Source organism: Nelusetta ayraudi, unplaced genomic scaffold (genome assembly GCF_046127955.1).
Source record: "Nelusetta ayraudi isolate G7.1 ecotype Tasmania unplaced genomic scaffold, CSIRO-AGI_Nayr_v1 ptg000084l, whole genome shotgun sequence".
In the NCBI taxonomy this organism is placed as follows: domain Eukaryota; kingdom Metazoa; phylum Chordata; class Actinopteri; order Tetraodontiformes; family Monacanthidae; genus Nelusetta; species Nelusetta ayraudi.
Genome location: NW_027466134.1, coordinates 4351950 through 4370000, shown reverse-complemented (window position 1 = coordinate 4370000; position 18051 = coordinate 4351950). Strand labels below are relative to the sequence as shown.

Genomic DNA, 18051 nt, shown 5'->3' with positions numbered 1-18051 from the left:
AGCGTTTCTCAACTGGTGGATCGCGACCCAAAAGTAAAGCTGTTTTGATTGGGTCGCAGCTTTGTGGCCTTTTTTTTTTTTTTTTAGGAATTTTAAAATATATACACACTACCAGTCAGTAGTTCTATATCTCTATGTTTTCAATCTCTTTACTTCTTTCTACAATGTAGATACATATTGAAGACATCAAATATATGAGCGATATATTCGATATCATGTAGCAAAGAAAGCATTGTTAAATAACTCTAAATGTTTTATATGAAGTGGAGAAATGACAGCAAGGTCCCAGGCCCAGAATGGAACCCACAGTAATTTAATTACATGATAGAAAGGGGGGTGGGGGTGGGGGGTGGAGGGGGGGTGGCAATTTGATTTCTGTGGAATAAATTTAAGTTGCGACTTCACTATAAGGAAAAAAAAAAGAAAAGAAAAGTGGGTCCTGAGACTCCACCAGTTGAGAAGCAGTGGTCTGGACCGGACCGTGTTATGTGCAGGTGGTTAGAAGATGATCAGCCTGATGATTCAGTGGTGAACGACTCCACTCCGCTACAGCAGCTGATAATATTCACCTGCTTAGAATTCATAAGGAGGTCCCGGCGTTGAAGCATCTGTCATAAAAGAGATAAAAGGAGGTGAAGTCGCTCAGAGAGAGGAAATCCGGCACTGACCGCAACATTAAACAAGCATACATTTTTTTTTTTTTCTTTATGCACACATTCACTTCATGCATAATTTACCCCTGTGGCGCTTCGATGATTAAACCCTCCTCCTCCCTGGTGTCTCCACTGCAGGGATCGAGCTCTGCCTGCCAGTGTGGCGCTTCTCCATGACCATGGTGGCCAGCTTCGTGACGGTGGGCGGCCAGCTGCTCATGCCGGGGGTGGCCGTCCTGTGCCGCCACTGGCCCGGTCGGGACGACTGGCAGGTGCTGCAGATCGTCATCATCAGCCCCTTCGTGCTGATGCTGCCCTATGTCTGGTGAGTCCAGCCAGCCCCCCCCCCCTCCCCCTTAAGGAATTCCACAGGGTGGGGGGTGGGGGGTTGGGGGGGTGGTGATTCTTGCAGCGTTGAGCCAGGCGACGGCTTGTACAGCGACACAGTGCAACCCTGACCAACAATGCTTCCTTTCTCCACCCCTCCAACCCCACCCCATGCAGTCTTGTACCCATATGGAATATATGTCTATGCTTCTAATAATAATAATAATAATAATAATAATAATAATAATTATAATAATAATAATAATAATGATAGTAATACATTTTATTTACAAGCAGCTTTCTGTGCAGCCAAGGACGCCTTACAGGAAACGCTAATGCAATAGGGTGACAGTTAAAAGCCACACACACAGAGGAGTAAGTTGTGAAATAATTAAACAAATTCAATTCAATAAAAACTAAAATAAAGTGAAACAACACCGTTAGACAGAGTAGCATCATTTAAAAAGATGGGTTTTGAAACAAAACACCGGCGAGGGTAAAAATCCATAACCCTTCTCAGTGCTGCCCCCTACGCTTGGCAGATCCATAAATACATAGATCACCCAGTGTTCCAGATATAAAACACCTTAGAAATAAAATATTTATTAAGCATTGTCATGAACTCAAATAATGCTAAATATTATGATCAAACTAAAGGTATTTTAATCAAGCCAAACTGAGTAATTAAAAATATAGCAGAAATGCCCAATAGCTCCACCAGTCATGCTCACGGGTCAAAGGTCAAAGCATCCAAAGATTTCACCCTCTTTCCTGTTCCTCTTTCTGGGCCTCTCCTTCCGACTGCAGGCTCTTCCCAGAGTCCCTGCGCTGGCTGCTGGCCACCCAGCACCACAAGCGAGCCAAAGCCATGATGCTCCGCATCGCCAGGAGGAACCAGGTCGACACGGCCGCGGAGCCCAGAGCAGTTCTGGCAGGTAAGAGGGGTGGGAGGGGCCGGAACCCGGTGGGGCGCGGCCAAGGCGAGGCTTCTTTTTGTTCGCTTCCTGTATCCCCCCCCGACGTGCTGCTGATTTAAAGCGCAGCTCCTCGCCGCGTGATGAAACCAACACGCAACGCACACGGAGGCTCCGCCTCGGATGGAGACCTTTCATGTCGCGGTTGTGTAGCAGCAGCAGCAGCAGCAGCCTTGCATGATGGAATAGAAAGCACAGTGCAGCGATCGCTCGTTATTTTTTTCCCCTTCTTCTTTTTTTTTTTTTCCCTTGTCCGGTCCGGCCATAATGACAAGCAGAAGTGTCTCTGAATGTCTATGATGGCTGACAGATTTTATTCTCAGAGGTAGATCTTGAGAGTGTGAGCCACGTGGGTGGTTTCAGGAGCTACCTCTTTAGTGGTTTTATTATAATGTTCTTGGTGACATTCTGGCCATGACCGGACTGAGGGGGATAGATAGGGAGGTGAGTAGAGGGGAAATGAGTGTGTGGGGGGGGAGGGGGAGGGGGGATGATGAGATGATGAGGGGATAGAGAGAGAGGAGTAGAGGAGGCAACTGGCAACAATATACAATTGTGTTAAGAGAGAACAAAACAGATCGTAAATATGCATAGCTAATTGTCAGATAGTACATATATACCCATACAAACATACATGCGAGTTCATTCAGTGATGTTAATAATAATAGCGATGATAATAATAGCAACGTTAATAGTAATAATAATAATAATAATAGTAATAATAATAATAATAATAATAATGTTGATAGCAATAATAACGATGATAATAATCTACTCATGGATCAATAAGACAATAAGCTATGCAATAGTGTACAACAGTGTACCCGCGCTTGTGAATATTTGTGTGTGTGTGCGTGTGTGCGGGTGTATGTGTATATTTGTATGTGTGTATACTTGTGTGTATGTGCATGTTTGCATCTGTGTATACGTGTGTGTGTGTGTGTGTGTGTGTGTGTGTGTGTGTATGGATGTGGTGGTGTGTGTATGGATGTGGTGGTGTGTGTACCTGAATGTAGGGGTGGGTGTGTTTAAGTACGTCACTGGAAGTAGGCTGCCAATTAGTGCGGTCTCCGAGGCCGCAACCGCCCCACGCCAGCGACGAGCCGGGGGGGGGGGCCCCGGACACGACATACCCACCGCAAAGCCGGCCAGGAAGAGGCCCGGAGCAGCAGGCCCCCCGGCCGGAGGGCACCCGCCCCACGAGGAGCCAGGGCAGGATGACAGGGAGGCAGATACCCCAAGGAGAAGGGACACCACCCAGGGCGGACAGGCAGCAGAGCCCGGCCCCCGGACGGGGGCCCCCCAGGGCAAGCGAGACCAGACCCATCCCCATGACAGGACCCAGCCCCTTCACCCACCGGGAGGATCGGTACCCAGGGCGGGCCCGGGCACCCAGAGGCCCCCCCCCTACGGACCCAGTATGGCACATCAACCGGCCCCCTCCACCCCCCACACCCCCCAGCCACCCCCACCGCCCCGGGACCCCCCGGCACCAGGGGACAGCCCCCCCCCGGCCCCCGGGGCCACAGCCGTACCCCCGCCCCCAACGCCGGCAAAGCGGGCCCCCGAGCGAGAGTCCCCCCTGGTTCCCCCTGTGTCCTGTAAAAGAAGAAGATAAATAATTAAAAAAAAAAAGATAAAATTAAATATTCAATCCGTGGGCCCCCGCCCACCATTGTCAGACCCCCGTGTCTCAGGTCGTCGCCGCCCACCCGCCCCCGAGCGGCGCAAGGGGACCACCCGGGCAGCGGCCCAGTCCCGGGATTGGGGGAAGGGGGACCCCGCCACAAGTGGCAAGGTCCCCATAAGCCCAGCCGGTCTCGCACCTCGGGGGCACCGGACTGCACAGGGCCCATCCAGGGTGGGAAAGATGTCGGGTCCGGCCCCCACTAGCAGGCCGACCCCACTGTGTGTAGGAGTGTCAGTGTGTGTATATGTGCACTTGCTGGTGTGTTGGACTATAGTGCGTTTAAAATGGAGGGGTGGTAAGGCCCTGGGGCAACCACACTGCTGCTGAGCAGGGCGGCGGCCGCAGTGCACGAACCCCCCCCCCAGGCCCTAAGTGTCTATAATGTTATTAAAATTGGAGAGGGTCTCGGATGGAGCGGTGGCCGACCCTCATCCAAAGCCCTAGTGATAATGTCAGTGGGTCGTTGGCTGCGTGGGAGCCAGGTCCTTGCCAACGAGGGTGCAGTCGGTGCCCCATGCAAGGGCGAGGAGACCGCACCGGGGGGAGGCCCACCAGGGACCCGGTCGCTGCCCATATCGAGTCCCCCGCGGTGCCCGGCCAGAAGGCCGGGCAGCGACCACCCAAGACACAAATCCCCAAAACAGAAGGAAAAATAAATATATAAATAAATAAATAAATAAATAAAAATAAAAATAAAAATAAAATAAAATAAAATAAAATAAAATAAAAAAATAAATACACCCATTATGTGACCAGGGGGGACTCCCGGTTAGGACGCCCCCTCAGCGACATCGGGGCCGGGGACACCACAGGGATCCAGGAGCCAAAGGGGGGCCACCCCCCACCGCCCGAGGGCCCCGGGGCAGCGGCAGCGACCAGGGAGACGGAGGGCGAAGGTGGGGCAGAAGGCGCCACCCGGGCACACAGGAGCGGTAGCCGCCGGCCGCGCAGCCCCACCCCAGGCATGTGACCCCACCGTGTACGATCCAGCGCCAGTTCCCAGACACAGGGACGGATCAGTCCCCCCACCAACAGGAGGGCCCCCGGCCCAGAGCCAGGGACCGCCGCCCACCCACCCCAGCCGCCGCCCCCCACCCCGTGGCACCCCCCCCCAACCACCAGGCCCAGCCCCCCGCGTGGAAGACATCCCCCGCCGGGGCGCCCAACCCCCGACCCCCCACCAACCCGCAAGGCAGCCGAGCACCCCACGCCCAGCACCCCCCCCCCAGACCGCACCCAGCCCGCGGCAGCACGACCACGGCCGCCCACATCAACCAGCAGCCTCAGCTATTGATTGTTTATTGCTTAGTTATAGGATGAAGCAGACATTCCTACCAAGGAGGTGTGGTCTAACAGTAAGTTCCTATATTGTGCAATGTGCAGGTGTTGCTTTGTTTTCCAGTTTATGAGGATTGTTTTCTTAGCGATAGATAAGGAGGTGATCAGCATGCGAGATTCTGCCTTATCTGAGGTGATATCACTAAGGTCTCCTAAGAGACAAAAAGAAGGAGTGGCTGTGATGGTGTAACCGACCTGTGCTGATAGATCATTGCATACTATGTGCCAGAATTTATTTACTGGTGGGCAATGCCATACAGCGTGTAAGTAATTATCTGGAACATTAACTGTGCAGTGTGAGCAGGTTTGAGTGGTGGTCATGCCCATCTGAAACATCCGCTGTCCAGTGTAGTGGATCCTGTGGAGTATTTTAAAATGTATTAATTGTAGATTAGGTTGTTTTATCAGTGAAAAGGTGTTCAGGCAGATTGTTCTCCAGAAATTAGAGTGGGGCTGGAGAGACAGGTCTCTTTCCCACTTAGCAATGGGGATAGAAATAGTGCGATCTGTGTTTGTAAGGATTTTATATATCTTGGAAAGTAGTTTAGGAGGTGAGAAATTAAGGACCGACTGTACAGCCGGAGAGACCTCCATGTCTCTCAAACTTGTGTGTTCAAGTTTGAGTTTATTCTTAATTATGGACTTAATTTGCATGTATTCTAAGTAACAACTACTGTTAATTCCAAACTGTGTCACAAGCTCTTGAAATGGTCTAAAATTATTATTCTCTCTTATGTGTTTTACGTGAGTTATACCTTTATCTGCCCAATGTGTGAAGTTAAGTGCTTTTTTATTTTGTAGTAAATCAGGATTGTTCCAGATGGGCATACGACCGCACGGGAGAAGGGAAGAACCTGTGATTTTCAGAAATTCCATCCAAGCCGTCAGAGAGTGACTTATATTAACGCTTTTCATGCAGCTGTGGTGTTTTGGTGTGCTGATAAATGGCAAGTCTGCTAACTGAATATCACCACAATAGGCTTGTTCTATGACATGCCAGGATACATCATGTGGGCTAGGGTTGAACCACTTATGAATATACTTTATTCTGTTGGCAATATAGTAGTAATAAAAGTTTGGCAATTCTAGTCCCCCAGCATCTTTCGCTTTTTGAAGCGTCTTCAGACTGATACGGGGTGGTTTGTTTTTCCATAGAAATATTGTGACGTTTGAGTTCAGGGTTTTAAACCACTGAGCAGGAGGTTGATAGGGAATCATTGAGAAAAGGTAGTTTAGTTTAGGTAAAACCATCATTTTTACTGTTGCAACTTTCTCTAAAAGAGATATGGGTAAGTTTCTCCATCGAATTAGATCATTTTCTATTTTCTTTAATAGCGGGATGAAATTGAGTTGTATTAAGTCTGATAGGTTGGGAGAGAAATTGATACCTAAGTATCGTATGTTACCGGCTTGCAATGGTGCTAGAGTGGTTCGTTTAAATTTACAATTAAGCGGTAGCACCGTGGATTTTGCCCAATTTATTGAATAGTCTGAAATACAAGAGAAATTGTCAATAAGGCTGATAACTTCAGTAAGTGAGGATTGTGTATTTTGAAGAAATAACAATACGTCATCGGCATATAAGCTTATTTTATGGTCAGATGTTGAAGTTTGGACTCCTTTGATATTATCATTTTGCCGAATTGCAGCTGCCAGAGGTTCTATGAACATTGCAAATAGTGAAGGGGAGAGAGGGCAGCCCTGTCTGGTTCCTCGTTGCAGATTAAACCTTTGAGAGGTCTGGCTGTTCGTTCTGACTGAGGCGCACGGAGAGCTGTATAATGTTCGTATCCAGGATATAAATGAATTCCCGAAACCAAATTTTTGTAGTGTTGAGAATAAGAAACTCCAATTGACCCTGTCAAATGCTTTTTCTGCATCTAGCGAAACAATTGTTGTTTGTAGATTGTTGGCGTTAGTATAATCTATCAGATTGATAAATCTACGTACGTTGGAGGTTGAATCTCTACCTTTAATAAACCCTGTTTGGTCAGGATGGATTATATATGGAGTAATTTTTTCTAGTCGTCTAGCTATTGCTTTACAAATAATTTTAAGATCGGTATTGATTAATGATATTGGTCGGTAGCTAGTCGGAAGCGATGGGTCTTTGTCCGGTTTGAGTATGAGGCTAATGTTAGCAGAATTCATGTTTGATGGGAGAAGTCCAGTATTTAGGATCTCTCTAGCCATTCTATTATAGGTCGGACCAATAGTAGGCCAAAGTGCCTTATAAAATTCTACTGGGAAGCCATCAGGTCCTGGGGCTTTATTTACTGGCATTTGTGCCAAGGCTTCTTCAAATTCCTCCTGAGTGAGATCTGCGTCCATTGTAGTAGCCTGTTCCTGATTTAATTTAGGGAGCACAATACTATTCAGGAAGTTATCTATTGAGGCTTCTGAAGGATTATTATCGGAGGAATATAATTTTTTGTAGAAATCTCTGAAGCATTGGTTAATTTCTTCTGGGTTATGGGTTAGTTTGCCATCCAGGTTTTTGATGGAGGAGATTGTTGCTTTTTCTCTGTTTGACTTTAGCTGGCTCGCTAAGAATTTGCTAGAGTTATTATTGCATTCAAAGTTTTCAAGGCGTAATCTTTGCATTTGGAACTTGGTTTTTTTATCTGTCAGTTTGGCTAATTCTGTTTTTAGTTTGCATAGCTCTTTCCATACGTCTTCTTCCTGTTGGATGGCATATGAAGATTCTAATGTTTTAATATTATTAACTAATTCAGACTCCAGAGCTAATTCTTTTTTTTTTTTGTGGCATGAATAAGATATTATTTTGCCCCGCATTACTGCTTTAGCTGTTTCCCATAGAACATGTACAGGAGTTTCATGCAAGTCGTTAATTTGTAGGAATATTGTCCACTCCTTATTAAAGTATTTTATAAAATCTGAGTCTATGAGTAATGACGTGTTCAGCCTCCAATTCCAGATCGGTGCTCTAGGTGCCTTTGTAGAGACGGAGATAGAGGCAGGTGCATGATCACTAATAGTGATGGAGTGGATCCGGGCTTCCCGGATATCTGCCAAGAGTGAGTTGCTGGTGATAAAGTAGTCCAAGCGTGAGTATGAGTGGTGAACAGAAGAGAAAAAGGTGTACTCTCTGTGAGTTGGGTGGTTTGAACGCCAAGGGTCTGATAAACCAAAATCACTCATATACTGTTTTAATGTGTCTGCAGCTAATGAGTGTCGTTGGCTAGCTGAGGTGTTGGATCTATCAATATCAGAGTTTAACACTAGGTTGAAGTCACCCCCTACTATGAGTGTTGTGTTTACATGTGCAGAGAGTGATAAGAAAAAGGCATGGTAGAAAGAGGGATCATCCACATTTGGGCCATAAATACTAGCAATACAGTAATCTTTATTGTCAATGTTAGTGTTGATTATTATATATCTTCCATTAGGGTCAGATATTGTACTATTTATAATGAAATTAAGTCTCTTATTGATCAAGATAGCCACACCTCTCTGCTTCGAGTTGTAACTCGCCGAGTAGATGTTTGGAAAAAGGGTCGATTTTAGATTATGTGCTGTAGTGTTTGTTAAGTGAGTTTCCTGTAGTAGGGCAATGTCGGCTTCAAGAAAATTCAAATGGTTGAGAATTTTAAATTTTTTGTCCCTGGTACCTATACCCCGCACATTCCAAGTGACGAACTTAAGGGAGGTCATGTTTACTATATAGACCTAGAGTGGTGTATGTGTTAGTGTGTGTGTTACGTGTGTGTGTGCGTGCGTGCGTGCGCGCGTACAACTGCCAATGTAAACAAACATCGTTGCAATCTGTCACGATGAACATTGTTACCAGAGAGAAAAGAAGTGAGGAAGAGACATTAGTGCAGTTTGAGGGGAGGGATATTGAGGGGGGAGAGTCAGTTTGAAGCTGAAAAGTCATACTTTGACTGAAATGGCGCTTACGTGATTATCATTGACAACAATATTGGCATAAGCTGCGTTAATACGATATTACCTGTTGTCTTGAAGCCTGTGGAGAGAACGGTTAGTACAACCACGGAGTTGACTTGCTATCGCGGTAGAGCTGACCGTTGACAAACAGTTTGTCTACCGCGACAACCGCTTTAGAGCCTTCAGCGAGGAACCTTTTCCGGATCGGGAAGAGGACTCTTCGTCGATCCAGAATCTCCTTTGGAAATTGATCGTTCACTCCAAAATCGGTTCCGCGAAGTTCCCGTCCTCGGCTCTTTACCAGCATTTTTTGCTTGAAATGTTCAAATTTTACCACGATGGGTCTCGGCCGGCGGCTGTCAGGTTTCTTCCCTCCAAGACGATGTACCCGGTGGAAGGTGATGTTCTTGACGGTCTCCGTAGGAAGCTTCAGATGCTTCGTTAAGAAGTCCGCTACCGTCTTCTCCGGGTCTTCTTCCGCCTTTTCGGGGATCCCTGAGAACACCAGGTTGTCTCTCATGCTGCGCGCCTGGAGGTCTAGGACTGTTTCTTTTAAGTATTTATTGTCTTTAGAGAGTTGGCTCATTCCCTCAGTGAGAGATTTAACCGACCCTCGCAGCTCCTTGTTTTCTGCGGCTAGTGAGACAACCTGTTGCTGGCTGAATTCCAGCGACTCGCGCATCGCCTGGAATTCCTTGTGGAGTGTTTCCATTAAGTTTAACCTGGCATCAACGCTGGAGAGCCTTTGTTCGATCGACAATAATATGTCAATCGAGGAATTGCCGGGTGGTGAAATTGTTCCGGGGGAGTCTTCGGGACGGCTTCGCTTGGAAGACGGCGTTGACGTTGGCGTTGGCGTCTTGCCCGTCTTCCCCATAACTCTTCGGTCGAAGATGTCGTCCAGATATTTTTCCAGATCGGCTAAGCTCTCCTCGTCCTCCAGGCTTCTTATCTCTTATAGTTTTTAATCTATTTTATAAATATATGTAATTCGGCAAAATAGTCAGGTAAAGTTTGTTTACTACTGACAGGGTGTCGCCATTTTGGATTGCGCCGACGGTCCGAGAATCTCACAGCATCACGCGAGACCTGCACTGCCTTTTTTTTCCCCTTCTTCTCTGAGAGATCAGAGATGTTGCTCAGCTTTTTGGCTAATATAGAAGCATTTCTTCATCAAAATCGGCTGACAGTTTGTTGGTGGCCACTGGTGTTGGACAACTGGAGGTTGGTCTTGGTCTCCAGAACACTTTTGAAGGGTTTTCAAACTACCCCCCCCCCCCCGGCCCCCCGCCGCCCCTCCTCCCAGTGTAATCTCAGCGGCATCAGAGTGATGCATAGCCTGCAGCACCGCCGCAAATTGACACCAAGATCCATCCCAGCAGTTGCTCCAACCAAAGATAACAAGCAGCCAGTAAATACTTCAAAAGTCAGCGACTGCATTCGCAGTATGCTGCCCCTCCCCCTCCTCCTCCTCCTTCTCCCATATTACTGGAGCTATTGACTTGACAGTCATGTTCAATAAATTGAGCCATTAAAAGACATACAGTTCACTTCCCTCACTCATCTAATGGACTTCTAAGTTTCTGCCTCTCCGGCCTCGCAGACTGAATGATAAGAATTTGGAAAGATGAAAGTCCCAAATCTTCCGACATCAGCCTGTCTGATCAGAGGGAGGGGCGGGGGTGTGTGTGGGGGTCTCATTTCCAAGGTCTCAAGGTGTCTGTGTGTCTCCTCCCCAGAACTGGAGCAGGAGCTGCACAAGAAGCCCCAGAGGACCTGCATCGTCAAGATGATGAGCACCAGGAACCTGTGGAAGAACATCGTGGTGCTGTGTGTCAACTCGTAAGTGGCTGCGTTTCCATTACAATTTTTTTTAGCGAAAAAAAAATAAAAGCGATATTTCTAAAACTTTCGACAACCGGTCGCCGTCTTTTTTTTTTGTTTACATTACATTCATTACATTATCATCATAACGCGCCACTTTCACTGGTCAGTGAGCTGGTCATGTGACCCCGTACGTCACGTTCAATGTAAATGGGGGGGGGAGTCTATCCCTGACATTTTTACGATATTCCTCTACATGGATACGTCTGGAAAACGGCCTCATGAGGGCGCCAAAACCTTTCAGTGATATTTGAGAGGTTTTTCCAAGTTGAGCTGCTTCCATCAGCAGTTTTTACTGCCATATTTAGGTTTTGCGTAGTTCTAGGAGTAATGGGAAAAACGCAGCTGTGACAGTCTTGCACAGCATCACCCCCCCCCCCCCCACCCACCCACCTCTTTGATCAAAGCCACTGCCTATGTAGCGCTGAGAGCATGAATTACACATGAGGTGGCCCCATAGAGAGAGCGAGAGAGAGAGATGGAGATGATGACATGTAAGTCAGGGCAAAGCTCCCTCTCCTCCCCCCTCCTCCCCACTCCTCCCTGACGTCTTCACTCTTTATTCTTCCTCTCTGTTCTCGTTGCAGGCTGACAGGTTACGGGATCCACCACTGCTTCGCTCGCAGCATGATGGACCCCGAGGCTCGGCCCACCGCGCTCTGCCACGCCGACTACTACACCATGGCCGGCATCGCCGTGGCCACCTGCCTGGCGCTGTGCCCGGCCGTGGGGCTGATGGGCCGGCGCGGGGGCCTGCTCACCTTCATGATCATCACGGCGCTGGCATCGCTGCTGCAGCTCGGCCTGCTCAACCGTGAGTAGTGGCAGAGGAAGAGGAATAGGATGGGAGAGAGCTGCCTCTTTGGGTTTTTTTTCCCTCGCCGTTAAGTCTTAGCAGTGGCGGGTTACCAGTGCCAGTGGAGTCATATTTAATCCAGCATAAATTTATACACCTCATACTGTCCTCAATGTGACCTGATGGCTCGAGAATTCATAGAGAATCTTCATACGGGGGACCTCGTCGAGCAATACGTAGTTTCAGGAGCATTTAAATCATAATTAAGATTAAGGAGCCGAGGTCACTTAGATTTTTTTAATCCAGTAAATTAATTATTATTTATCCACTGAAACTATGAATATGCAAGTTAATGTTGTTTTTTCTCGATGGCTCGTTAATGTTAAAGATTCTCTCGGAATTGGGTTCAGCTTCAGCCGTGCAATGTAAAATGCAGCCTGCGTGGAAACAGCAACAGCATGTTTGTGGGTTGATAATGCAGCGAGTTGGAACAATGTGTCGTCAACATTGTCAATTTTACAATGGCGACGATGAGATCATTGATTGACGCTAAACGAAGTGGCAGCAGTTTTCTTGCAGATTTTTCGCACCGTCGTCATCGCCGCTTCTCCTCAATAGAAATGCAAACGGAGAGGCAGGACGACTGGATGGGGAAAATATCACCGAGTTCTAAATCGGCTTTTCAGAAAAAGCGGTTGACCGCGCTGCTGCGCTGCCTCTCTGATCTGCCGAGTTTTTAATTCCAAGATCCGTGCGCAGCGTTCCCGCTTCATTACAGCTTTAGGGACTGCAGCAAAGCTTTAATTGATTCGCTGCTTTTTGACCCACATATGAGATACAGAGGTCATTATTGTGAGCTCCGCCGGCTCTCCTGAAGGCATTTAATATTCTGCTTGTTTAGTCAGCGCGTCTTGTCCTCTTGTGTCTGCTAATGAAAATTCTCCTCCTCCTCTCCCCCCCTGCCAATGGAATGCAGTGATTGGGAAGTACAGCCTTCGGCATGACACAGGTACAGCATGTGCACAGTGCTTCTGCTTTTCTTGCTGTATTTCTGGCGATCTAACGTGTTTCTCCCCCCCCCTCCCCTCCCGGCCAGTTCTGCGAGACACTCTGAACAGGAAATTCTCAGTGGCCTTCTCCATCATCGGCATGTTCTCCTCTCATGCAGTCAGCACGCTCAGCATTTTCTTCTGTGCTGAAATCACTCCGACCGTTATCAGGTGAGCCTGGGTGGCCATAAAGACGTGATGAAGTGCACGTCTCCAGCCTTTTCATTACCCCATGAATGCAGGAGCTGATGAAGCACAATGGACGAGCCCCCTTTGGATGTGCCAGCCAATCTCTGAACGGAGCATATGTGCATTAGTTAACTCCCTGTTTTAAAAACAAAAGAATGATTATAATTTGGTTTAGGGTGAAGTCACTGCTAAGAAGATCTTATGTGCTGTATATCTTTAGAAAAGAAAAGTGACTTGATATTCATTTTTTTTTTTTTTTTAAGATCAGTGTCCTTCAAACCGCAATGAATCCTCTTCACTTCCTGTTGGAATCTGTAGAGATAAACAAACTGCTGGACAACAGCTTTGAAATGTATTCGCACATGGAAAATCTTTCATACATACAGTAATTGTTCTGTACATAGAGTGCAATTTGTCTTTGCTCTTCTACCTCTTGGCTCCATCTTGTGGCCGGGTTTTGACTGACAGGCGAAGACGGGGCTGCAGTCTGAAGTGCATTAAAGCAGGTGCTTTCATAGAGCAGGTGACCTGGTGCAAATGTTAGATGACTATTATAAAAAAAAAAAAAGAACCTTCACAGTGATGCGACAAATACAGCAATTATTGTCAGAATACCATGTGACACTGCAACCTCAGGGTTCAGTGTGTACGATTTGGATATTTTGAAAGGAAACAGTGACATCAAGTGGTTACATTTTAGAATGCAGCGTCTTTCACTCAGGCTCCCACCCCCGAGCTTGCCAGTGAACTACAGTGGCCTGCACACACAAACATGGATACCTCGTCCACCTTCGTCTTCTTCTATGGTTTATTTGAGGACGTGAGTGTTCATCCTAATGCCGAAACGCACTGTCCATCACACTGTTCTTGTGTGCAGGGGTGGCGGTCTGGGCCTGGTCCTGGCCAGCGCCGGCTTCGGGATGCTCACCGCGCCCATCATGGAGCTGCACAACCAGAAGGGCTACTTCCTGCATCACGTGATCTTCGCCTGCTGCACGCTGCTGTGCATCATCTGCCTCCTGCTGCTGCCCGAGCCACGCGGACAGCCGCTGCCCGAGAGCCTGGCGGACGGGGAGACCTTCACCCGCCAGACGCTGCTCCACCCGGGGGAGCAGCACCTCCTCCTTGCCAAGGGCGACGGCGAATACTCGCGGGTCCACGACACGCCGTTGCACCTGTCGGCCACCGGGGGCGCCACCGTGGCAGTGGCCACCGCTCTGGCAGCGGTGCCCGCCTCCTACGCCTTGGCCACCGGCGGGGAGGTGATCGGGAACCGGGCCATAGCCAACGGGGTGTGAGAGCCGCGGCAATAGTCTACTACTGTGCTATTAATCGCTCGAGCGTTGCGCTGACTGATTTCATACTGAACACTCGGAGGGAAGAGAAACAAAAGAATCTTTCGGATGAACCAGCTGAAGAATTGATCGGTGACGATAGTGAACTTGTGAAATTTGTAGTGACCACGATTCATTCAGGACTTGCCAAAAATATTTGTACTGGATTTGATTTTAATCCCACGTCGGTTGTGTGTTGAAATATTGCGAGTCTTTATCGGTGTTTTATCGGCGACTTTCTCGCGCCGCGACCCGCTTCGTAGAGAAACAACTGTGAGGTGACGAGAGGCGACTCGGCCAGCAGGGGGAGTCACGGGGGGGAACCTCGTTGAGTTTTCCCGCCTCTAGTTTTCGAGAGAGATTTTTTTTTTTTACCGCATCTCACAATGAAGTTGTTTTGCACTAAATGTCAGAGACACAACAATCAAGTGTTTGTGATTTTCAGCCAACACAACGGAGATCCAGGGATTGGCTAAACCACTACCACTCTTTCGCATGAAAAGGGCACAAATAGTTTTACATGATGTTTCCTCTTTGTATCTCTCTACTAGAAGTCTGATGTGGCACTTTATCCTCAGAGGTTGAGGTCAGTGTAGAAACTATTTTTTTGTCGTCGTCGTCGTTGTTTGTTTTGTCTTTCTAAGGGTGCGCTGACTGCCGCCGCCGCCGTTGTTGGCGCATGATGGTTGTGGAAACAGCCGGAAGCCTCGGCAGACTGCGCGTGTAGCTGGAGAGACGTGGATGAAGCTAAATGAAATCTGGGGTGTTGAACGGACATTGAGGCGGCGCTTCGGTTTGTCTTATGACACAACTCGGAATTTTATCAGGATGGCTCTGTTAATTTTAGAAAAAAGAAAAAAAAACAACAACAAAAAAAACAAACAGAGAATGTAATTTAAGAAAACCAGTATATATTTTGTCAGGTTGCCAAGGGCAATTTGTTGCTTGAAATACCTCCGTAATGAGCAAATATTTACACTCCCGAGTCTCACTTCTTCTTTATTCTCTCTCCCGTGGGGTAACATTGTAATCCTTTCCTTCTCCTGTGTGTATCTCTAGCCAGAAAGCACAAGATTTTACAGTTTTTTGACATAAACGTCTGTGACAACTAGAATAGTACAGTCGTCTGCATAGACCTGGCATAGTTGTTATTACTATACATTTATACACCTAAGTCTGTAAAGTTCCCTTAGGACGTTGCATAAAAAAAAAAATGTGAAGTGTGCATACATGTGCCATTCATCCATGACGTATAAAAGTTTTCAACCTTTTTAATAGACTATAAGCACATTGAGCAGTGGAACCACTCCATTTACGCCATTCTTGTCCAAATGTAGCCGACGGAACAGATCCAGATATTCTACATTTTTAAAGTCATGACTAGTTCTCAGCACGCATTTGAAACACTTTGTAAGGTTTTTGCTAGTTTGTTTGTTTTTGACGGTGAAACACAGAAAAAAAAACAAAAAAAAAAAACAACCTCAGCCACTAATGCTGTTTTCTAAGTGTTATTTTTTTAATATGATGCATTTGTACAAAAAGCCATAGGCCTACATGTTTTGATAATAAACCACTTAATTTATTATGTCAATAAAAGAACACGATGTGACGGTGGATGCTTTGTGTGTCATTGGAGAGTCGAGGTTCAACAGGTTGGTGTCACAAAAACGTGCATGTGCGCTTCAAAAATGCTCTGGGTGAAGCTCCAGCTCCTTTTTGATTCGGTCCTCCACCAAAAGGCCGACGTTGCCGTCCGTCACTGGAAGACTGCAACTCACATACACTTGCTTTTTGGTCTTCTTTGCTGCAGCAAAACACAAGATGACAAAAAGCTGACGTCTGCGTTTTTATTTACTTTTGCAGTTGTGAAGACAGACCAACATGACTGACTACATGAAGCGAAAAGCAAAAACACCTGCAGTGCCTCCTCCTGGTTGGCTGCAGTAATGATTGTTCAACCCCTCCTCCCTTTTCTTTGTTTATTCCAAGAACTCTACGATTTACCACATTACCAGTTGCATTTTACAGTAGAGGGTTCTAGTTGTATATTTGACATAACTGACATAATACTTGCCGGCGGATTCTGAAATAAGTAGCAGCTTTTCTAAAATTGGGGATCATTCATTAGGAAATTGTACAACAAAGTTAAAAAAAGAAAGAAAAAAGTTTCATTTTATTTTATTTTTTTTACGAAAATTCAACATTAACCCCTGCAATGCACCGCTTATCTACAGTATAAACATGAGAGAAAAGATGAGCCATTTAAGCTCTGTTGTGTTACATAACTTTAATTGTTAAACGTATCGACTACCAGACAACAATTATGTATCATTACCTAATCTCTGTGCCAGGGAGTTTGGAGCAGTGTTGGACGGGTCCCCCAGGACTAATGTAGACAAAGGCATGGAGTCCTAAACACAAGGACAAGGACAAGGAAAACAAAAGTCATAAATCCGTATTTTTCCAGAGAAAAACGCCAAAATTTGCTTGTATTGTAGTTTATGTATTTTTGGAAGTTTCAAAAGGTTGTCAAACGAAAAGAAAATGCCATACAAACACTTTCATAATGTCTTCTATCACAGGCACCTGTCTGTGCCCGTGGCTTACCCACTACCATCTGATACCTGGGTCTTGCAGGAAACTTCAGATACTGTTTACATATAGAACATGGTCTGACTAATGCATAGAATCAATTCGTATTTATTTGAAAGATTATTTTCTCTAAATAGTTTATTCCGTCATTTATTATTATTATTATTATTATTATTATTATTATTATTATTATTTTACTTTTTACACGTTAAAAATAAGCGCAGGCACTGGACAACTTTATTATCGTAAAACTGAAGATATGTGGATTGAACGAGGCTAATTTCACTTCACGCACTAACCAATGGCATCCTGGATCTAATTGGTGTGGTTTGTAGAGGTTTGTATGACGCTATCACATTTTGAAGAAGGGAAAATGAGCGAATATCGAACATAAAACGAACTTTACCGCGCCGTTTATAAAGTGAATCGGGACCGAAGTGATTGCCATTAAATTCAACTCAGTTATACAGTGGATGACGCTAGAGTCATCAAGGTTTAGGGTTACTCTTACAATGACTGGACTAAATCAAGTATAAAAAAAAAAAAAAAAAAAACATGAATACGTTCAGAAACGTCAGAATAATGCAACAAGGAAACGAAACCATGTGCAGAATCGTTCGTTATCACGAAAAATAAAATGAAATAAAACCGATATTTATTAAAAATAACTATGCACGGCCTATCTTAACTTCAACTGGGCATCAGTCTGTTGCAATGTTCTACTGAATTTGTATTACTTGTACTTACATATTTGCTGCACATCGACACCGCCAGGTTGGACAGTTCTGGAGCGGAGCCGACCCAGAGAAAAAACCCGCCGCTCATCTTCATGACGTGAAAATGTATCACCTGCTCCAAAATCCTCTCAGAAAAATTGTGCACCGTGATGCTTTCACACGCCGTCTCATCTTTGACCCCATTCATTTTGTCAAACTTTTGCTGGCTGTTGCTACTAACGACCACTTTCGACGTAAACTCGTGCTAACCGTAAACAGAACGGTTACTTCCGGGTTGGAGATCGAGATCAGACCAAAGCAATTGAGCAAGAAGCACTTCGATTAACAGAATCGGCCTTCCAAAAAAGTCGATCAAATACGTGTCTCTTGAGGTTATATCGCCACCTCTACAATCACCTGTAAAACCTGTATTAACAGTTGCCCTTAAACATGATTAACAATATAACCAGGGTGGGCCGTTTTGTAGCACAGTTAAAATAAATAAATAAATAAATAAATAAATAAATAACAGTAAGTATAATAGTGATAACCATTGTTTGAAAACACAATCATAAATGTTTCTGTAAGTATGGCAAAAAA

The 18051-nt window shown here is 46.0% G+C and overlaps 2 protein-coding genes across 3 annotated transcripts in view; one reads left to right on the top strand and one right to left on the bottom strand.

Moving 5' to 3' along the window:
* The window catches only part of slc22a23 (solute carrier family 22 member 23), a 27827-nt gene extending 12205 nt beyond the window's left edge, over positions 1 to 15622 (top strand). Inside the window, exons 5-11 of one of the 2 annotated variants that reach the window (XM_076045345.1) lie at positions 792 to 978; positions 1788 to 1915; positions 10631 to 10733; positions 11363 to 11589; positions 12548 to 12580; positions 12668 to 12791; positions 13687 to 15622. In XM_076045345.1, the coding sequence (XP_075901460.1) occupies positions 792 to 978; positions 1788 to 1915; positions 10631 to 10733; positions 11363 to 11589; positions 12548 to 12580; positions 12668 to 12791; positions 13687 to 14107 (1223 nt within the window). In that variant the 3' untranslated portion in view covers positions 14108 to 15622. Of the gene's footprint in view, positions 1 to 791; positions 979 to 1787; positions 1916 to 10630; positions 10734 to 11362; positions 11590 to 12547; positions 12792 to 13686 lie in introns of both variants that reach the window. The other variant, XM_076045344.1, reaches the window with a different exon arrangement.
* A 76-nt stretch (positions 15623 to 15698) lies between these two features.
* psmg4 (proteasome (prosome, macropain) assembly chaperone 4) lies at positions 15699 to 17760 on the bottom strand. Its single transcript, XM_076045346.1, has 3 exons — positions 17483 to 17760; positions 16479 to 16554; positions 15699 to 15947 (listed from the first exon to the last, which is right to left on the bottom strand). The coding sequence occupies exons 1-3, from the start codon at positions 17657 to 17659 to the stop codon at positions 15826 to 15828; spliced, it is 375 nt and encodes a 124-aa protein (XP_075901461.1). The 5' UTR covers positions 17660 to 17760; the 3' UTR covers positions 15699 to 15825.
* Between the last annotated feature and the right edge of the window lie 291 nt (positions 17761 to 18051).